Genomic DNA, 20054 nt, shown 5'->3' with positions numbered 1-20054 from the left:
TCGTAGATAAAACACAGAACTGTTGTTGCTACAGCTGCTCTGCTAACGTGCTAACCACGAGCAAACATCTGGTTCTGCTAACTTGCTAACCAGGACCAAACATCTAGTTCTGCTAACGTGCTAACAGGAGCAAACATCTGGTTCTGCTAACGTGCTAACAGGAGCAAACATCTGGTTCTGCTAACGTGCTAACCAGGAACAAACATCTGGTTCTGCTAACGTGCTAACAGGAGCAAACATCTGGTTCTGCTAACGTGCTAACCAGGAGCAAACATCTGGTTCTGCTAACGTGCTAACAGGAGCAAACATCTGGTTCTGCTAACGTGCTAACAGGCGCAAACATCTGGTTCTGCCAAGTGAAGCCAATGCTTAATGTTGCTGCTGGTCAAAGTGTAAAGCTCTCTCTAAGCCCCCCCCCCCCCCGAAGAAAACCACTGCAGACACCTTGAAAATCACATTCAAGTTGTTATAATTTATCTGACGCTCCTTTCTGTTTCTCTGTTTTGTATTCCACCGTGGGAAGGGAAGAGAGGTGAGTTTTTTTTCCGTATGAGTCTTTCAGTCGTCTGCCGCCCATGTTTGTGTTTTTCGTGGTATTGCTGTGGATATGTGGGATCCAGAGCTCCATCAGACCTTGCTCTCCATGCGTCACTGCCAACCGTCTTTTTGTTGCTGAATTAACGTGATTCATGGCCACAGGATTGCTAAAAAGTCTTCGTCTTCTTACTCAAAAACGAGTTGAAGGAGTTCTTGCGGTACTATAATCACGACTGAATTATGTCAGTTTTTATTGGAAAAACATCATTTCTAAACAGAACTGTATTATTAATAGAGCAATTATTCTAATACTCCTACTTTGTTAAAGCCGTGAGAAACAGCTATTGCTCTTCAAAGTACACTTAACACAACTTTTTCATTTCCTCTTATTTCTTCCAGTTATTCTTCTTTCTTCTATTCTTCTTTAACTTGTCACTTCTTCCTTTTCCTTTCCTCCGTTCTTCGGTCTCTTCTTCCCCACTCTCTTCCAATCCTTCCTTGTTCATGTTAGTTACTTCTTTCATATTCTCTCCCTTCTCTCTCTCTCTTTCTTACTATTGTCCTTTCTTTCCTCTGCTCTTTCTTGGTTTCTTCCAGTCCTCCTTTGTTTTCTCTTTTACCCTACTTCCCTTTTAGTCATACTTAATAGCCTTTCCTAACCTTTCTGTTTTACTTTTCATCTGTGTCTCTAATAGTCCTTTATTCCTCTCTCGTCCTTGCATCTCCTGCTTCTCTTTGACTCCTCTGCTTCTTTCTCATCTCTTTGTCTTTCTTGATGGACCGATCTTTACAATCAGCCGTTATTGAAACCGATGCCTTGAGACTAAAGAGTAGAGATTGTTGGAGAATCGTCAGACTGGTTTAATGCTGTTTGTTGTCAGTAAAAGGAAACTGAAAAGGCGCGTTTGAAAGGCTTGGGATTCAAGGCTGGTTGCACTTTTCTCTCAGATGTCCTTTAGTCTTCAACAGCAGCGTTCACCTGAGCAGGCTGACCTCTGTCCGCTGGAGATCCACACAGTCGGAATGAAACAGCTCTTCTGGATGTTTTTTTTCTTTTTCCTCTATTTCAGTTTAAAAGCAGCAACTAAAGACTTCTGCCTTCATTTATTTAGATTCCTGCAGCTTTTAACAGGTCAGGTTTCTTTAATCAGATCGGGACGTTTTGGACCTTTATGAGACGTTAGACACACAGTGCTCATAACAAGGATTCACTCCCCTGAGATGTGGTCGTGTTTTATCAAGTTTCTTTATGCTGATTTACTGAAAAGGACACTTTAATGTCAAAGGGATTTGAATGCACTAAATATCTAAAATACAAAATGCTATTATTCACCCAGTTAACAGGACACACTCGTGGAGACATTTATTTAGTTAAACGGCGATCGCCTGTGTGTAGTCCAGGTGTTTTAATTGTATAAATATGTCTAAATCTGGAAAGGTCCAGCTTTTAGTGGTAAAACCACTCTGAAGACGAAGGAACACAATAAAGGTGCTCAATACGGAAGAGCAAGTGGGCAGCAGCAGCAACAGTAGTAGTAGTAGTAGTAGTAGTAGTAGTAGTAGTAGTAGTAGTAGTAGTAGTAGTAGTAGTAGTAGTAGTAGCAACAACAGTAGTAGTAGTAGTAGTAGTAGTAGTAGTAGTAGTAGTAGTAGTAGTAGTAGCAACAGTAGTAGTAGTAGTAGTAGTAGCATCAACAGTAGTAGTAGTAGTAGCAACAACAGTAGTAGTAGTAGCAACAACAGTAGTAGTAGTAGTAGCAACAACAGTAGTAGTAGTAGTAGTAGTAGTAGTAGTAGCAACAGTAGTAGTAGTAGTAGTAGCAACAGTAGTAGTAGTAGTAGTAGTAGCATCAACAGTAGTAGTAGTAGTAGTAGTAGCAACAACAGTAGTAGTAGTAGCAACAACAGTAGTAGTAGTAGTAGTAGTAGTAGTAGTAGCAGTAGTAGTAGTAGTAGTAGTAGCAACAACAGTACTAGTAGTAGTAGTAGTAGCAACAACAGTACTAGTAGTAGTAGTAGTAGCAACAACAGTAGTAGTAGTAGTAGTAGTAGTAGCAACAACAGTAGTAGTAGTAGTAGTAGTAGTAGTAGTAGTAGTAGTAGTAGTAGTAGTAGTAGTAGCAACAGTAGTAGTAGTAGTAGTAGCAATAGTAGTAGTAGTAGTAGTAGTAGCATCAACAGTAGTAGTAGTAGTAGCAACAACAGTAGTAGTAGTAGCATCAACAGTAGTAGTAGTAGTAGCAACAACAGTAGTAGTAGTAGCAACAACAGTAGTAGTAGTAGCAACAGTAGTAGTAGTAGTAGTAGTAGTAGTAGCAACAACAGTACTAGTAGTAGTAGTAGTAGCAACAACAGTACTAGTAGTAGTAGTAGTAGCAACAACAGTAGTAGTAGTAGTAGTAGTAGTAGTAGTAGTAGTAGTAGTAGTAGTAGTAGTAGTAGTAGCAACAACAGTAGTAGTAGTAGTAGTAGTAGTAGCAACAACAGTAGTAGTAGTAGCAACAACAGTAGTAGTAGTAGTAGTAGTAGTAGTAGTAGCAACAACAACAGTAGTAGTAGTAGTAGCAACAGCAGCAGTAGTAGTAGCAGCAACAGTAGTAGTAGCAACAACAACAGTAGTAGTAGTAGTAGTAGTAGTAGCAACAGCAGCAGTAGTAGTAGTAGTAGTAGTAGTAGTAGTAGCAACAACAACAGTAGTAGTAGTAGTAGCAACAGCAGCAGTAGTAGTAGTAGTAGTAGCAGCAGTAGTAGTAGTAGTAGTAGTAGTAGTAGTAGTAGTAGTAGTAGTAGTAGTAGTAACAGCAGCAGTAGTAGTAGCAGCAACAGTAGTAGTAGCAACAACAACAGTAGTAGTAGTAGTAGTAGCAGCAGTAGTAGTAGTAGTAGTAGTAGTAGTAGTAGTAGTAGTAGTAGTAGTAGTAGTAGTAGTAGTAGCAACAGCAGCAGTAGTAGTAGTAGCAACAACAACAGTAGTAGTAGTAGTAGTAGTAGTAGCAACAACAGCAGCAGTAGTAGTAGCAGCAACAGTAGTAGTAGTAGTAGTAGCAACAACAACAGTAGTAGTAGTAGTAGCAACAACAGCAGTAGTAGTAGTAGATATTAGTAATAATAATACGCTAGAAATAAGAATTACCTTTGTGAACTGTCGTTGTGTAACAGTAATAACCACTTGATTAAGGTTAGCATGTAGCATGTTGTTGGTGTTGCATGTAAACAGGTTGTGAGTTGGCTCCTGTCATTGTACCAAAACTAAGACAACTTCCTGTCGACCTATCTGACTATTTTGTCTCCTGTGATGTCGTCTCGTCACATCTCTCTCTGCGTCTCTCAGGCTTTCTCGTGGTGGCCGGAGCTGATGGCCGAACACGCCGAGGCCTTTCTGTCTCTGTACAAAGCCGACATGGACGGCGCTCTGCAGGTCCAGCCCGTCGACTCCTGGGACAGCTTCCCGTTGTTCCAGCTCCTCAACAACTTCCTGCGACTGGACCGTGAGTTTGACCTTTACTCTCTAGGTGACTCAGCTGTGCTTTGAGCTGAATGCCCAAAACCTGCCGGCAGGATTGAAAAGCATGTTTTCTTTAAACTACTTAAAACTACTCCGTTAATCACAGCCAGACCAGCTGTAAAAACCTTTATTAATGTCAGATTTTTGTGTTTGCGACGTTAAAGCTGGGGGTCAACTCAGTGTGACATTAAGAAACGAGAGCAGATTGTGATCTTTAAAAACTCGCCTTCATCAGTCTGTGACCTCTTTCTTCTCTGATGCCTCGTTACAATCGTTCTCGCACATGCAACGAACTCCCGCTTGTTTCTTTTGCGGAGCGGAAATTAAGCTGATCGAGTTCACCGCAGAAGGTTTATTGTGATTTGAGTCGTCAGTAACGGTTCAGTGAATAATTTCCCGCTGCCTGTAATCACAGCTTCACTCTGCCAGTTTCTGTGGGCTCTGAACCAACAAGTGTGTGCAGCAGTGAGATCATCCTCCTCACACACAATCACACACACACACACACACTATCACACACACGCAGAGCTGCTGCAGATTCTCTCCAAATTCAATTCTTTCAGTTTTCTCTCTGGTGGAAAATCAGAAAGTGAAAGAAACTGAATCCAAGGAAATTCTTTCTAGTTTTGCTCTGATCTCACAACCTCCCATTGACTATGTAAGAAGTGGACGTGACGTCACTCGTTGCTTTGTGGACTGCCGCGTTGAAGCCTTGAGTTCGCCATCTTGGTTCTTGGCCGCCGTCTCCTTGCATCAGACGGCGGAGTTAAGTACAGCTGAACGCTGAATAAGACATTTTTAGACGACCCAAATGTTACATGAACTAAAAACACACTGTGAAAGAGTTCAAGTTTCCGTCTTTTTAAAGAGTAAGAAAACGAAAACACGTACAACTGTGAGAGGTATCACGATGCTGTGATACCGACCTGTCAATCACACGGTGGCTTCACTTTTCAGACATTGAGATGTCCACTTGCCTTCGCCTCTATAACCTTCACCTCCCACCACACCAACACACTTTCACTGAGAAAGAGGACTTTAGTAAATTCGCCTCATATTTTCTTTCTGGGTAATGAAGTCTTTACACCTTCAAATGTAACTGCATAACTTAAAATAATGAACTGGGGGTAATTGGATTGTTTCAACAACAAATTAATATAAAGATTCACCTGCAGAGCAATAATAAGACTCCATAAATAGGAATTACCTTTGTGATCCGTTGGCCACCTCACTCAGCCGCTGTTGCCATTAGTTTCCTATCGTACTCTCCGCTAAGAGCGCTAATTAACCCGGGTGAGACAACAAGGCTTGTTAACGCGGTCAGCTGACCCGTCTGCCTGTCAGCAGGAGACCAAAGACGGGACGATATAGAATATTTTATTGTGTAACGCAAAAAAAAGCATTTGATCGTGATGAATTTTCATTATGGGGATAATCGTGAATATCCTCACTAGTGACTTGAAAAGGCTGTCTAGCTCACTATCGTCGATTTAAAAAAGAATATCAGCTACAGGAATAAAAGACTTGTTAAATGCATCCTGTATTTATGCAGGTGCACAGTACGCTTTATGATTACCTTATTCGAGATTTAGGATTTTCACTGAAAATATTCACTTATTTCCATCTGTGATGGAATAAAAATCACTAAAGGATTCCAGTAAGTTTTTTAGCAAATTTTAATGTTCATCAGGATTATTGTGAATCGCTTTTACTTTGGCCAGCATAACCGTGACGAGAAATGTCCGTATCGTCCCATGAGAACCCAAAAGTCAACGTTGACTTATTTTAACGTTAAGCTAACTTAAGTTACGTAACAAACGTACTTATTTTATGTCAAACAATGATCTTTTACTAAACCTAACAAAGTGGTTTTGCTACGTTTTTGTTTCGCTTAAATTTTCCCCGATTTTAACCGCGTGTTTAAGAAACTGCAACCGTAACCCGGGAAGAAATACGTTTTCCGCAAAATATATTTGAGAATGCTGTTTAGCTGTAAGGGAACATAACTTTCAGGGACATGTAGACAAGTAGTGGGCTGAGAAGTCGACTGTTTGACAAAACAGTCCACGACTTTAAGAGTCGTGATTAGTTTTTTGGTCTGAATGTTAATATGTTGATATAAAGACGTAAAGCTTTTGTTTTAGCCACGATTTATAGAAAAAAACATGGCGGCTTTAACGGAGTATACCTGTGTAATAAATAAGGTGTTTTGAAATGTTCTCTTTGGTCATCTGTGGATCTATACATCAGGATTTGTCACGTGATCATCTCTCCTGTTATCGTTAATAATTCATAGTTAAATCAATCAACTAACTATTTATAAAGCACAAACACAAGAGTTGATCCAAAGTGCTTTACTTTATAAAGAGAAGTGGAACAAGATAAATGGAATCAGTCAAACTTCACTGATAAAAGATGGCAGCTGAAAATAAAAGAGAGATTAACTTAAAGGTGAGATTTCATCGTCATTTTCCATTTATTTTGTGGATTTATGAATGATGAATAATTTTTCTGGAACACATCCACACCCACTTATGTTCGTAATGTGCTTTTCTACACCTCAAGGTCACAACGGTGCGAACAACAACCTAAAAAGAGATGTTTGGAATTTCAGATTAAAAAACGTTGCACTGCTGTATTTCAGGTTGTTGTCGTTTTTTCCTTCCCCGGTGAACAGAAGAGTCTCGCTGTTCACACTTTGACTGTTGGGGAGAAAAAAAAAAAGAAACGTCTCATTGTTTCCTCCTTCCAAGCCCTCCGTCGGCTCCGAGGCTTTGTCTCGGAGCCAGCAGAGATTTGGCGAGATGCGAGGCGTTATTTAACATGGCTGATGCCAAAGTACCTCGAATACAGTAACAGGCAGGCAGATAGACAGACAGCCCAAGGGCACTACTGGGAACACAAAAAAAAGTGATTCATTATGTGAAGAAACCCCAAAAATCTCTTTCTTTGTGGCTCGTATCTTTTATACTTTTTTTTTCTAATTACCATTCTGCGTTAATGCCGTAATTATTCCAAGTGTCACAACATTAGTCAACTTAAATTGAAGCGTAATGAGGCAACAAGACAGAAGCCGAATTACAGAACTGGCGAAATCATAGTTTTGACTGTTTGCACAAATGAGGTCGTCCCTTATTTTTTTGATAATTATGTCTGAAGTGAGAGATTCGTTTGAGTTCATTCGCAGTCACAGACTCTGGTAACAAAAGTAGAACAATAAAGGTTTGGAGGATAATGAAGTTTATTTACCGTTTGCCTTCTCTGAACCTCACACTGATGAATTATGGACAATCCTTGACTTCTCTAATTGCTCACAGCATTTTATTTTTAAATATTCAAAACCGTTCTGAAAAAATCAACAAAACCTCTGCAGTGGCCGCCGATCTCAGGTGACTCGATATATATCTCAGCGACTCTTTTGAGGATTGTCATCGTGAAGTGTATTATTCAGTCGTTCTGTAGATTATTTAAATGCTCACTTGATTGTCAGCGTGTGATGGCGAGCGGTTTTGCGAGGGAGGCTGGTTCTTCCCTCTCTGGAGGGCAAAAAGGCTAGTGTTACTCATGACGGAGCAGAGCGGGAGAGGAATTAAAACTAATGAAGCCCTGAGAGACCAGCCTGCTCGCTTCTCACCCAACACTGTCTGTCTTTGTCTCAACTCGCTGTGGACTGTCAGCGTCTCTGGGGATTCATCTGTCTGTTTCACTGTCTTTTTCAAACCTACAAGGAGTGGGGGGGGGGGGTTACGCAATATAACCAACACCTGTGCAGTCACAGTCGGTCCTTTAAGTACAAATTCTACTTTTGAAATGTTCAGGTTTTGCTCATAGTCTGTATATAAGAAGTGGATGTAGTCATCGTGACGTCACCTATTGGCTTGTGGACTGATGTTATGAAGCCTCGATTTCAGCATTTTGGCCGTTGCCATGTTGGTTTATTATTGCAACCGAAAGCTGAATTAGACATTTTTTGGTGACCAAAATTTAACAATTACCTTTGTGAAAGGGTTTAAGTTGGAAGACGAAAACACGGACAACTCCCATATCGGGCAACTCCATGATACCGACCTGTCAATCACAGTAGCCCCGCCCTAAAGCATCCCCTGCTTTATGGTCTGTGTGACTCTAAATGGACCATCATTCACTAAATGAACATCATGCTGTATTGAAGAAGACTTGAAACTAGAGATTGAGACCATGCAGTCCATTTCCCACGGTGGAGGTTTATTTTGAAAAGGCACGATGCATTTAACGAGAGGCAACTGACACGCCGACTTACTGTAACAAATCAAACTCTACATCAACACTATGGAGTCTGGTTTGTCTGTTTTCATTTAAATGGTGTCACATCTTCTTCATCACAGTTCACCTGTGCAACGGGACGTTCCACAAACACCTGCAGGACCTGTTCGTCCCCCTGGTGGTGCGCTACATCGACCTGATGGAGTCGTCCATCGCCCAGTCCATCCACCGCGGCTTTGAGCAGGAGACCTGGCAGTCAGTCAAGTAAGAGTCCGCCGCTGTGAGCGATGAGCGCTAGACGTCGCTGCAGCTGCTGGCTAGAGTGTGAAGAATCCTCCGTATAGTGATGATAGTTCTCTCCTACACAGGCAGATTTAAAAAGGTGCGTTCAGGTACAAAGCAGACGGTTTGTGTTTCCCGTAAGATTGTTTTTAAATACAGTCAAGTTCTGGGGTAAATGCTGAGTCATTTTATTTTCCAACCCTGTTTGTCAGTATGATTACTATAACATGTTTATGTGTAAGTGCTTTACATAGCCATTAAAGGCATGACAACAAGATCAATACATAAATAAAAGATACCAATAAACTGATCTACAGATGGATTAAACAGGAGAATTAAAGCTAGTTATCATTATAAACAACAACAATGTAAGAATTCTTAGAGGCACTCAATTTCAGCCACTTTAGCCAATTTTTGTATTAGCCAACTTTTATATTTCAGAAGCGGATCTCCGCTCTGCTCCGCTGAAGATGCGCTCATTGTCTATTTTGGACGGAGCCGCGTGGTGTTGCACAGAGCAGATCGGGCCGGACAGGAAGTCGGACGTTGGAGCACCCGGTCAATTTTCTAAATAAAACACCTCTTTGCAGACTCAAATCTGTGATCCATGTCGTTCATGGCTGGACTTTCAAACCGTATTTACTATTTCTGGAGGCTAAAGTACAGCGAGGAAGAAAATAACCAGAACAACAATAAAAAAATATTATTCATCAACAAAATGTGAAAGTCGGACCGGCAAACCGCTCGGCTTCTGAGGAGCTCCAGGTGTGGTACGACGTCGTGCAGAGGAAGCAAACACTCGGTAGAACAGATTTACAGATTTTATCTCCATGGGCATTCGAGCCAGAGTTGTTTATTCTGAACAGTCTTTATCTGATATGATTCCCCCTCTGGCCTTCTCGAGCTCGGTCAGTTCCATCTCTCACTGTCAGTTGTACCTTTTGTTCACTCTCATCAGCGATGGTTTGTTGAGGTGTCATACTGGCTGCTGCATGAATGTAACAGAAAACAAAAGTCAAAGAACAAACCTAAGGCTGCACAGGACAGAGCTGAATATAAAGCTCAGAAAGCAAGGACATGCTGCAGTCAGGAACAATGCAGCGAGAGCTGCACTCGTACACCAACACACCTACTGAAAGGAAATAGAATGAATAGAAGAGAGCAATGACTTTTCTGTCTTTTAATAGTGTTTGCTATTGATCAATTACTGCAGGCAGAACAAGTGGCTGCTATTATATGTTACTATTCTTCTGTGTGTGTGTGTGTGTGTGTGTGTGTGTGTGTGTGCGCTGTGGTTACTGTCACTATTTCTTCTCTTTCATTCTTTTAACATTTTTCCTTTCCCGCCGTCCATCGACCTCTCCGCTGACTCCTTCCCGGCAGGTCGTTAACTAACAATCTAGCGAGCGTTCCTCTTCCCAAAGTCCCCAGCCTCCCTCTCACGCTGCCACAGATGCCCAGCTTCTCTGCACCCGCCTGGATGGGGCCGCTGTATGAGAACACGTATGTATGGGGGGGTGGGGGGTGGGGGTGGGGGGTGGGGGGGGGGGGGGGGGGGTAGACTGGACTCGAGGTCTTCACACGGTCTGATCATTTTATAACCAAGATTAATACAAGATGGTGTCCAGAAATAAAAGATACCGTAAAGATTATAACGTAGAGGACGTCCACTGAGGGTGGACGGGTCAAACAAACACGGGACTTAGCAGACTGCTATTCGTGTCCCGTGTGAAAGCGAAAGTCAACGTTGACTTCACGCTTGTTACGTTACATTTTTACGGTTGTTACAAAAGAAAGTCCACTAAGGGCGGATTTTATTTCTTTACGCTAGTTACTTTTTATATTACATTGGTACATTACTCTGTTTCGTTCCAATGTTCTGTTCCGTTGTTCCGTTACGTTGTTACGTTACGTTGTTACGTTACGTTGTTACGTTACATTGTTACGTTACATTGTTAAGTTCTGTTGTTGCATTACGTTGTCACATTGCATTGTTATATTATGTTGTTACATTACATTGTTATGTTGCGGTGTTACGTTGCGTTGTTACGTTACGTTGCGTTGTTACGTTGCATTGTTGCGTTGTTACATTACATTGTTACGTTACGGTGTTATGTTGTTACTTACTTATTACATGTTCCTAACGTTAGCATGGTAACATGCTGTGTTTGCAATAGGCTCAGAGTACAGCTGATCTATGCTAATATTAGCGTACCATTTTGTATGCTAATGCTAATATGTAAGTCTACCACGTTAACATATGAACATGTATATATATTTATTTATGTATAGTGTATATTTACAGTATATACCTTCAGTTTGATTTTTTTCTCAGTTTTATTCAGTATTATTATGCTTCATAAATGGAATACTGACAAAAGTGCTCATCCTGAAGCTAAACATGCTAATGTTTACGGGAGGCTAACAGAAACAGTTTGATGTATTCTGTAATGAATTGAAAATGTAACACAAGTAAATGGAAATCCTCTGGACATCATCTATCTGATCTTTATCTCGTGGAAATCCATCCAATAGTTGAACCAGAGAACACTGACATTCCCCGAGCGGCTAGCTCGGCTAAAAAAAGACCTAAAGTCCTAAAGTGAACCTCAGTATCCTGCAGGGCTGCAAGGAAACGCCATGAGGACGCATTCAAGTCAGACATTTGCTGCATTTTCACTGGCTGAGTAAACATGTCGTCCTGCCAGTCAGCATTAAACACATTCGACGTGAATCGGTATTAAAGCGAGACGAGAGTGTGGTTTTGTCAGGTTATGTGTGAAGACCTCTAGTCAGGACTGTCTGTCCCGAATGATCAGCTCTGTTTCTGTCCGTCTGTCCGCATGTTTGTCAAAGAGTCGAGAAACTTTTCTTCTTTTTGCACGAAGCCACGCTCAAGTTTATAAGTCCTTCCACAGCACCTGTGTGACGCCGTTAAGTCTCTGACAGCGAGCCAGAGAGCATGCGGCATTATTCTCGTCTTCGAGGGCCCGGCTCGTGGTTTTTTGAAATTGTTTCTGTGACACTGAGGCTCTTTTGTCGACGGGGCGCCGCCTGCATGCGATTGTTATCTCAGAGACTCATTGGTGAGCATGTTGTGACGCGCTGTGCGGTGTGCATGTCGCGATGTGAAGAATATCAGTGTAATAATGACACAATGCCTCAATTTTCTATTGCAGCTTGCAAGGGATAAATCTACCTGACATCTTGTAAGTGGAGAGAAGTTTATTCAGTAAAACCCAGCTCCTCCTTTTACCCTGCGAAATGTCCCTCTGGCTCAAAACATAGCAAACAAAACTGAGAACGTTTACACTGTTTTATGCTCTTTGACTCTCCATGTCCAAGAAAAATCCTCGCTCCAGTACCCACATCCTTCTGTTTATTATCAATGTAATATAATCAGGGCTGATTTTAATCACCCAAAGTAATAACTAACAAACAGAAAGTAGGTGAGTTCATGTTGATGTGGAGCATTTTATCCTCCAACAACTGGATGATGACACACGGCTAATAAACTATTAGCTTCCTCTATTTTAGACTCTCTGGCTTTCCGATCACTCAAAGGTCAGAACTGTTGCAACGGCTTGCTGTTGGTCAACAGCTACGTGTCAAAGTTCACCAAAGTTGCCTCCACAAATGAGTCCCCTGATCGCAGCGAGGCCTTTGAAAAGAACTCAGTTCATCACAAAATGGTGCCGCTGGTGGGATCGAGCCTCGAGACAGAAGGAAACCTAATAAATCTAATAATTAATACTAAACAAAGACAGTTATTGGGAAAAAATATGTCTCATCTTTAGTCATTCTCCCGTTCCAGTTCCCCAAATGTGAGTATTTGCAGTTTTTCTGTGTTTTATTACGTAAATGACAAAACGAGACGTTTGATGGACATTTCACACCATTCTCAGACATTGTCTGAACTAAATCAGGGGTCTGCAGCTTGTAGACATGAAGTGCCATTTTAAGATGTTCTTGTTGATCAGTGTGCCATATCGACATTAAGATTAATAATGACAAACACAAATTTAAATCTCTAATCTGTAATTTTCTTCCATCGATATAGACATAGCAACATTTTTGGCCATTTCAGGACTTTGTAATCATGTAGAAGAACTTCTACATCCTCATCTGAGTTGAAGTCATTAATCTACCAAATTTCCACCAATAAACGTTGAAGAAGTCAACAAGTACCAGCCAATGAGAGGCCGAGTAGGGTGGGTCTTTGCAGATGGGGGGAAAATCCGTAAATAACCGTCCACGGATGAGAGTTCTCTTCTACACTCATTGCTAGTGTTGATTGTCTACCATTGGACTAAATGATCAGTTGTTTGAACCCAAAACAATCGAGGAAATAATCTACATTAGAAATAAACTAACAATTCAGAATCCTTGCTATGCTTTCATGTCTCTGTCGGTTTGTTTTGGAGTCTGCAGCAGAACTGCCAGCGTCGGCGGCCATGTTGGGGCCACCAACGCTCGACCAGGAGGCTGGTGGTGGTGGTTTCTTAAAAAGGCTCCACGTTTCCGACTCCCCCAGCCTTTTTTCCCACAACACAGACCGCACTGTTCCTCTACCTCACTTCACTTGGCCCTCCTCGATCCAATGAAAAAAAAAAAAGAAGAAAAAAAGCTGGCACTTCATTAGCGAGCACAGACGGGCGAGTGGGATCGTCCCGTTCCCCGGGGAGCCGGGCGGAGCGCGCTCACAGAAGAGCACCACTAATTAGACATGAGGGGGATAGCCGCCGAGCGTTTAATTGCACCGCGGACTCGAGCCCAAAGCGTTTATTCCTGTGCGCCACTTGTTAAGGTAACAGTCTTTTAAAGGCGAAGTGAGAAAAGTGAGGGAGCGAGTGGTACTTGGTTTAACCCCCTCTCCTCCCTCCCCCGCCATCCGCCATCCTCCTGTGGCTGTCATTCTAGCCGGGGCGCTGTACACTTGGATGTCGGTGGCGGCGAGGCGTTGCCATGTGTTGCTGTGTAACCTGTTCGCAGGGGAGAAGGCGGGGAAGACGTCCATCTGTCTCACAGCTCTGCATCAAAACCACCTAAAACCTGTTGAAGATCCTCAATACACTCAGTGTGATGCGTTTACTGTCACCGCTGGTTGTACGAAATACCAGTGAGGTTCCAACCGGTTTGTGCACATTAAATACAAATCAGGAATAGTTTGCCTTTAGTATTTACTTCTTAGATTAATTTTTTCTTCCTCTCTTCTTCTTTGGACAGTTTGCTGCAGAGTAATAACCCATCACAGTCCACAACGTGTGTGTTGAATGAAAACGTTGCATTTATGACCAATGTCTTCAGAAAATCAAGCCTAGAAGGCAAACATTGAAGAACATGGAATGAAATTAATAATTTACATTGACAATGTTTGATAAGACTTAATTGTTTGGGTCTGCAATTTTCTTAATAATAGTATATATAGTTTCCAGGAAACTTGGTTGCAAAGAAAATTCCAACAAGCAAACTGTGAAGCCTCAGGTGTTGGAGCGTTTTTTTTAAATCACAGGATTTAGACATCAAAAGTCTCCCTCCATACTGCGCAGTGACGCGTTACATAGCCTAATACATAGAAATGTAGATCCAAAATGTAAAAAAACTTTTAAATACATACGCCTGAAGGTTGTTTAAAGCAACTCTGCACAAACAACGGAAGAAAATGTTTACTTTCCTGAGAAAATTCCAAAACCAAAAGAGGAAGAAAATCTGAAACTATACCACATTATTCCAAGTTTATATGTATTTACAACAGGAAAGGTAGCCAAATCAGCATTATATTCAAAGTAATTCACGTTTCACTGTTTAAAAGCTACATAACTCTACTACACCTGAAAAGAAAGGAGACAATCAACCCTTAAATACTGTCGAATGGTTTGGAAAATGACGAGCAGTAAATTACAGGACTGACACACAAGAAGTGTGGTCGTCTTTCAAAAGAATAGAGATCCTCTACAAACACTCTACAAACGTACCAAAACAAGAGTTTGGTGGAAAACACGACGGTGCGTTGTTGTCGTTGTCTTTGTGACGTTCCGCCGGTAACCCTCTCCGTCACTCCCCGCAGTAACGGCTCGGCCACCTCGGAGGACTTGTTCTGGAAGCTGGATGCTCTGCAGATGTTCGTGCTGGACCTCCACTGGCCGGAGCCCGAGTTCGCCAAACATCTGGAGCAGAGACTCAAACTGATGGCCAGCGACATGATGGAGGCCTGTGTCAAGAGGTCAGACTGAGAGGTCGCCGCAGCTGGATCAGGACCTCTGGGTTCACATCTGTCCGGATCCTTCTCACTCTTTCTCTCTCTTATTGTACCACACATCTGCCAACGTGAATCCCTTTTTTTTATACTATGAAGATAGAATACAACCCAGTAAATAAACACAACTGTCGATCTTGTAATTCGCTTCTGAGTTTATGACATCAGCAAGCTCAAGTACAAATATGAGAATAATCATTTCCAGCCTGAAAACCTTAAAAGTCAGAAAACTCACTTTTGTGACGCTTTCTATGAAGGTCTATCTGTCTTTCGAATTGTATTTCGACATACATAGAAATTACATGTAAAATTACTTTTTTGTAATTTAACAGAAACATTCACAGATATGTGTCACACTTTTACAGAAAATAGGTTACATTTCAGCCATTTTTGTGTTTTGCCTTACAGAACAAAATCTGCCTTTGATTCCAAAATGCAAAAGGCGACTAAGTCAACGGACTTCAGGGTGGCGCTGTCGGTCTGCACCATGTTCAACGTGCTGATGGACGCCAAGAAGCAGTGCTCCAAACTCTGCGTGCTGGACACCGGTCAGGAGGTAAGCTAGCGGTCACGTGACCTTTCTCCCCTTGTGTTCGCGTTAGACTTTTAGCTGAAGGTTTTAACCCGAAGTGGAAAAGGATCACTGCTGTCAGTCCTCACACAAACATCTCCATCCGAATATTCAAAATCAGATCTGAATGATTTGTCACTGCAGAAAATCTGAAACCAAAAGTAAACGTTGTCACGTTACGTTGTTACTCTCTACGTTGTCCCGTTACGTTGTTACGTTGTCACTCTACGTTGTTACTCTACGTTGTCACGTTACATTGTCACGTTACGTTGTCACGTTACATTGTCACGTTACGTTGTTACTCTATGTTGTCACGTTACGTTGTTACTATGTTGTCACGTTACGTTGTCACGTTACGTTGTTACTCTATGTTGTCACGTTACGTTGTTACTCTATGTTGTCACGTTACGTTGTTACTATGTTGTCACGTTACGTTGTCACGTTACGTTGTTACTCTATGTTGTCCCGTTACGTTGTCACTCTATGTTACTCTATGTTGTCCCGTTATGTTGTCACTCTACGTTGTCACGTTACGTTGTCACTCTACGTTGTTGCGTTACGTTGTTACTCTATGTTGTCCCGTTACGTTGTTACTCTGACTGTGGTCTGAAATCATACATGCTGGTGTGACCAATCCCTGATCTCGGTTTTATCTTATCTAGTTTAACACAAGAACTCATTTTGAGAAATAATCTGAAACGAGGAGAAACTGGAACAAGAGAATTGGCAGAATGTTATTTGTAGATAAAATGAGTGTTGGCTGAATATCAGACTAAATCACTTAAGACGGTGAGCTCACCATCAGAGACTCGTTCCTTGCTGAGTGAATGTGTATCAGCTTCTAAAAAACCTCAGTCATCTTTTATTTTCAGCCTCACACTGAACCGTCAGATCAGCCACCGAAACGCCACCGTTTCCCTCCGAACATCCGGCGCAGACGGGCGGTTCAGGTGTATTTGTGTTCACTCGACTCGAGCTGTTAAATGGACGGCCGTGAAGCCTGTGTGAGGCGGCAGCCTTGGCGTTCGCTGAGAGCGAAGCCCCTTTGGCTGCAGACGGTCTTGACAGAGAGCTAAGCTCGCTGCTCTGTTGACCTTCAGCTCCCTCTCTTCTCCGGCTCCGAGCCACCGCTGCTCGACAACACGGTCTGTCCATTTATCGCTGCTGACAATCACTGAATACCTGCCTGCAGAAGGACACTCTGTAAACCAGCTGCATGCGCACAAACAGCTCCCATACAGACCCGCTGTAGTGTTGTACTGGCATGTTTTACACAACAGGCTGTAATAATACAAAATACAAAAGACAAAAATAGAATAAAAAACAAATGTGCATTAGGAGGAATCATTAGTTCAGCTGTGGCTGTATTTAAACTTTCAAATCACACAAACGTATATGTCAGAAGCGGTGCGTCTGCTGCTGTTGTAGCTGACCTGGGACCAGCAGGCGGGTCTTCCAGCTCCGGCGTTTCATTTGCAATCGGCAAAGCGTGACTGGCTTCCACGCCAGTCAGCTCGTAGCGCTGACCTTCAGCACACGTTCTACGTGACGCCACACAAGAAGATGAAGAAACATCTTCACCCGCCAGTAGACACACGAAAACGTCAACTTAGTGAAGATGATTCTTCATCTGCTTACGAGGGGAGTCAAGATTAGGACCATTCGATGTCAACGGAAGGATCGCTGATTCCTAAAACACTTCAGAGACGACGCAGCGTAGCTCTCCGGTAGCCGGCGGCTGCACCTTTTTAAGACACGATGGTTATTGTTGGAGTCGGAGATGACGGAGAAAATAACTAAAATGGAAAATCGTTCTGCTTGTCTGAAGCCATCAGTGTGGCAAGTTGTTGGCTATAGAAGATTTAGAACCAGCCAATGGAGAGAAAGCAGCACTCAGAGAACTGTTTGGCGATTTCAGCCGCAGTCAGCTTTCCACTTAAACTTGATTGCGTCACTTCATGAGGCATTCAGGTGTACGACAAGAAACCTGCAGAACTCAAGCTGCATCGTATTTGTTGTAGTTTATTTTATATGTTAAATCAATTATTGAAATGTGACCATATAGTGTGGTACCTTCCCAAAAACAATGGCATGGCCGTCAGCGCTAAAAGAAAAACCTAAAAATTGGATTGAACCTTCAATTCCGAAAGTCAAATCATGGATTTGTTAAATCGAGACTGTTTGCAGTGCTTTGAGCTCTACGAGCCGCCGTGCTTGTTGCTAACGGGAAACAGCTACAAGTTTCTGCATTACGTGCACAAATCTCCATCCAGAGATCAGATCCTAACATCAGCCAACGAGACGGTGATGGTAGAGAACCAAATGCTGTGAGTGAAGACTTTACATCTTGAATTGAGACACGAACTAATCGATCGTTTTGACGGTTCAGTTGAGACGGACGGACTGATTCCATGAAGTGCTTCTGGGTCTCCAAACACGACGAACCTCCGTTCCACGTTTTGTTCGGTTTGTCAGACTGAACTTCATTCAGCCCCAACAATAACCTTGATGATTGATGTTCTCGGGAGTTTATGTGAAAAGCTTTTACAACTCGTCTGCTCGCTGCTCATTTATGTGTTTGATTTTTACAGCCGACAATAGGAGAGATATTTAAACTCAGACTGTGAAAACGGGTTGAAAACTCTTGTAATTGTACAATGTCACAATAGAAAAATGTCACTGATGTGTTTTGAAAACTGACTCTTCTCCTTGTCTCGTGTCCTCCCGTCTCTCATGTCCACGTGTCCTGCACGTCATTGTTTGAATCCCAGATTGACAAACAATGGGTAAGTCCCTCTATCGCCTCTCACCGTATCCTTCTTATCTCATGTCACACTTCTCCACCTAAAGAACAAAGTTTAGTAACTCTTTATAATAACCACATTAATAAATGTTAAATTGAAACCAGAATTTCTGTTTGTCTGCCTTTGCCTATAACTGACCGTTGGAAACTGTCAGTAGTTCGTAACATTGTGATGCATTGGAACAAAAAACAGCCTGGATTCCTAAAAATGACGTTCCCATCGACCGAGACTGCATCAAGTACAATTCGAAGGAACTCCCGGATTACGTTTGTTTTTGACGTACCCTAACCCCGCTTGAAACCAAGAGTATCGTTACTATTTGAACCCAAAGCTTCCACTGAACCTAAACGTTGTTAAGAATGCAGTTCGGAAACGGCAAAAGCCCCGCCGGGCGGTCAGTCCACGTGTCTAGAAATGTTTATAAGAAACGTATTATTGCTTCAGAAACGTCTCGATTCAACGTATACTTGGTTTGCAGAAACCTACAATGCCAACATTTTATTTCAGCGACTGTGTTGATTGATTTTAAAGTATATGAGGTTCTCTGTGGTGTTTGCGGTTCTTTCAACATCAGCAGACTCATTGATTCCCATGAATACGGTTCAGTTGATGCACGTCCGCGTTCACTCGCCAGTAGGCGTTGTGAACGAGGCCTCCTGACCTCCGACCCCTGACCGGCAGTCTGAAGGGTCTTGAATACGTCAGTGTGAACTTGATCCGGACCTCTTGCTGTGGTCAGTTTTCAGCCGTGGGGGGGGCGGGGGTTATAGTGCGTCGATCTGCACCGAAGCATTTGACCGTTTCTGACGCCTCAGCGGAAAATTCCGCTGCCCTTTTTTCCCCGTCTTGTTTTCTTTTGTGGGAACAACGGCGTCCAGATTTCCACCGCCTGCAAGACGTGGGGAGGAACTGGCAAGCGAGCAGAGACCGCCTGTGACGAAGCTGCACTTGAGGAGAAACTCCTCTGCTGGATTAATGAATTCTGCATTTACAGCTAAACCTGCTAAACGGGGCTGATCAGCCCAAATCAATGAGGATGCTTATCAGCCTGCTGTCTTTTTGTTGCTCAGGTCATTTGAATAGTGTCCGGGGGGGGGGGGGGGGGGCGAGAGGGGGGGTCTTGTTGAAAATATGACCCGGTTCAGAATCTAAAACATCTCACAGAGCTGAAGTAGCAGCGTTTGCTGCAGCTCAACGACCACATCAATGTTTTTAAAAGCTCTAATTGTTCTTTTCATTTCTTTTTTTTTTTTTTTTTTTGGCAAAGACCAAACCGTTTCTCCTCCTGCTCTCTGCTTTTCATGGAGCCCTTTGTAGGAACAAAAGAGGGGAAAGCAGCAATGTTAATTGAGGTAAGGAGAGAGGGGAAAAAAAACAAGATAAGCTCTCAAGATTTGCCAAAAACGATTGGGAGAGCGCTGAAAGAGAACTGCCATTTTGTGAACTTGCGGAGGGGGGGGGGGGAAGAAAATTAGGGCTGTCGGCGGTGACCTCCCAGGACCCACAATTTGTCAGCGATCTGTGCGCTTTGTTGATTGAAATTTTTAATTTGGGTGTTCTTTAGACGGCCAGTGAAAGGGCATTGTCGCCAAGAGATGAACTCCCCCGCTGCTGCTGCCATTCAGCCATCAGCCCCAGCCTTTTTTTTTTTTCCTCTCCTTCCTTCAAGGGAAAAGGTGCCATGAATATGTTTTAGGGTGGGGGGGGGGGGGCGAGACATGAAATGGCGGATTAATTGAATCTCGTGTGAGCCTTTGGTCCTCGCAGCTGGACCGATGCTTTAGAGAAATACAAGGCTGCTCTAATTGTGGGGAGACGCACAAAAAAGTATCCTTCAGATTCCTTCGCTTTTCCAAG

The 20054-nt window shown here is 42.6% G+C and overlaps 1 protein-coding gene across 1 annotated transcript in view; it reads left to right on the top strand.

The window, feature by feature from the left end:
• Positions 1 to 20054, top strand: part of cadps2 (Ca++-dependent secretion activator 2) — a 152883-nt gene that overhangs the window by 106774 nt on the left and 26055 nt on the right. Inside the window, exons 18-21 of the mRNA XM_079163449.1 lie at positions 3869 to 4025; positions 8407 to 8548; positions 14634 to 14789; positions 15231 to 15378. Of these exons, the coding sequence (XP_079019575.1) occupies positions 3869 to 4025; positions 8407 to 8548; positions 14634 to 14789; positions 15231 to 15378 (603 nt within the window). The remainder of the gene's footprint in view (positions 1 to 3868; positions 4026 to 8406; positions 8549 to 14633; positions 14790 to 15230; positions 15379 to 20054) is intronic.

Source organism: Pholis gunnellus (genome assembly GCF_910591455.1).
Source record: "Pholis gunnellus genome assembly, chromosome: 7".
Classification (NCBI taxonomy): Eukaryota; Metazoa; Chordata; class Actinopteri; order Perciformes; family Pholidae; genus Pholis; species Pholis gunnellus.
Note: the sequence above shows the minus strand (reverse complement) of the source record. Positions and strands in the feature narration are given on the sequence as shown.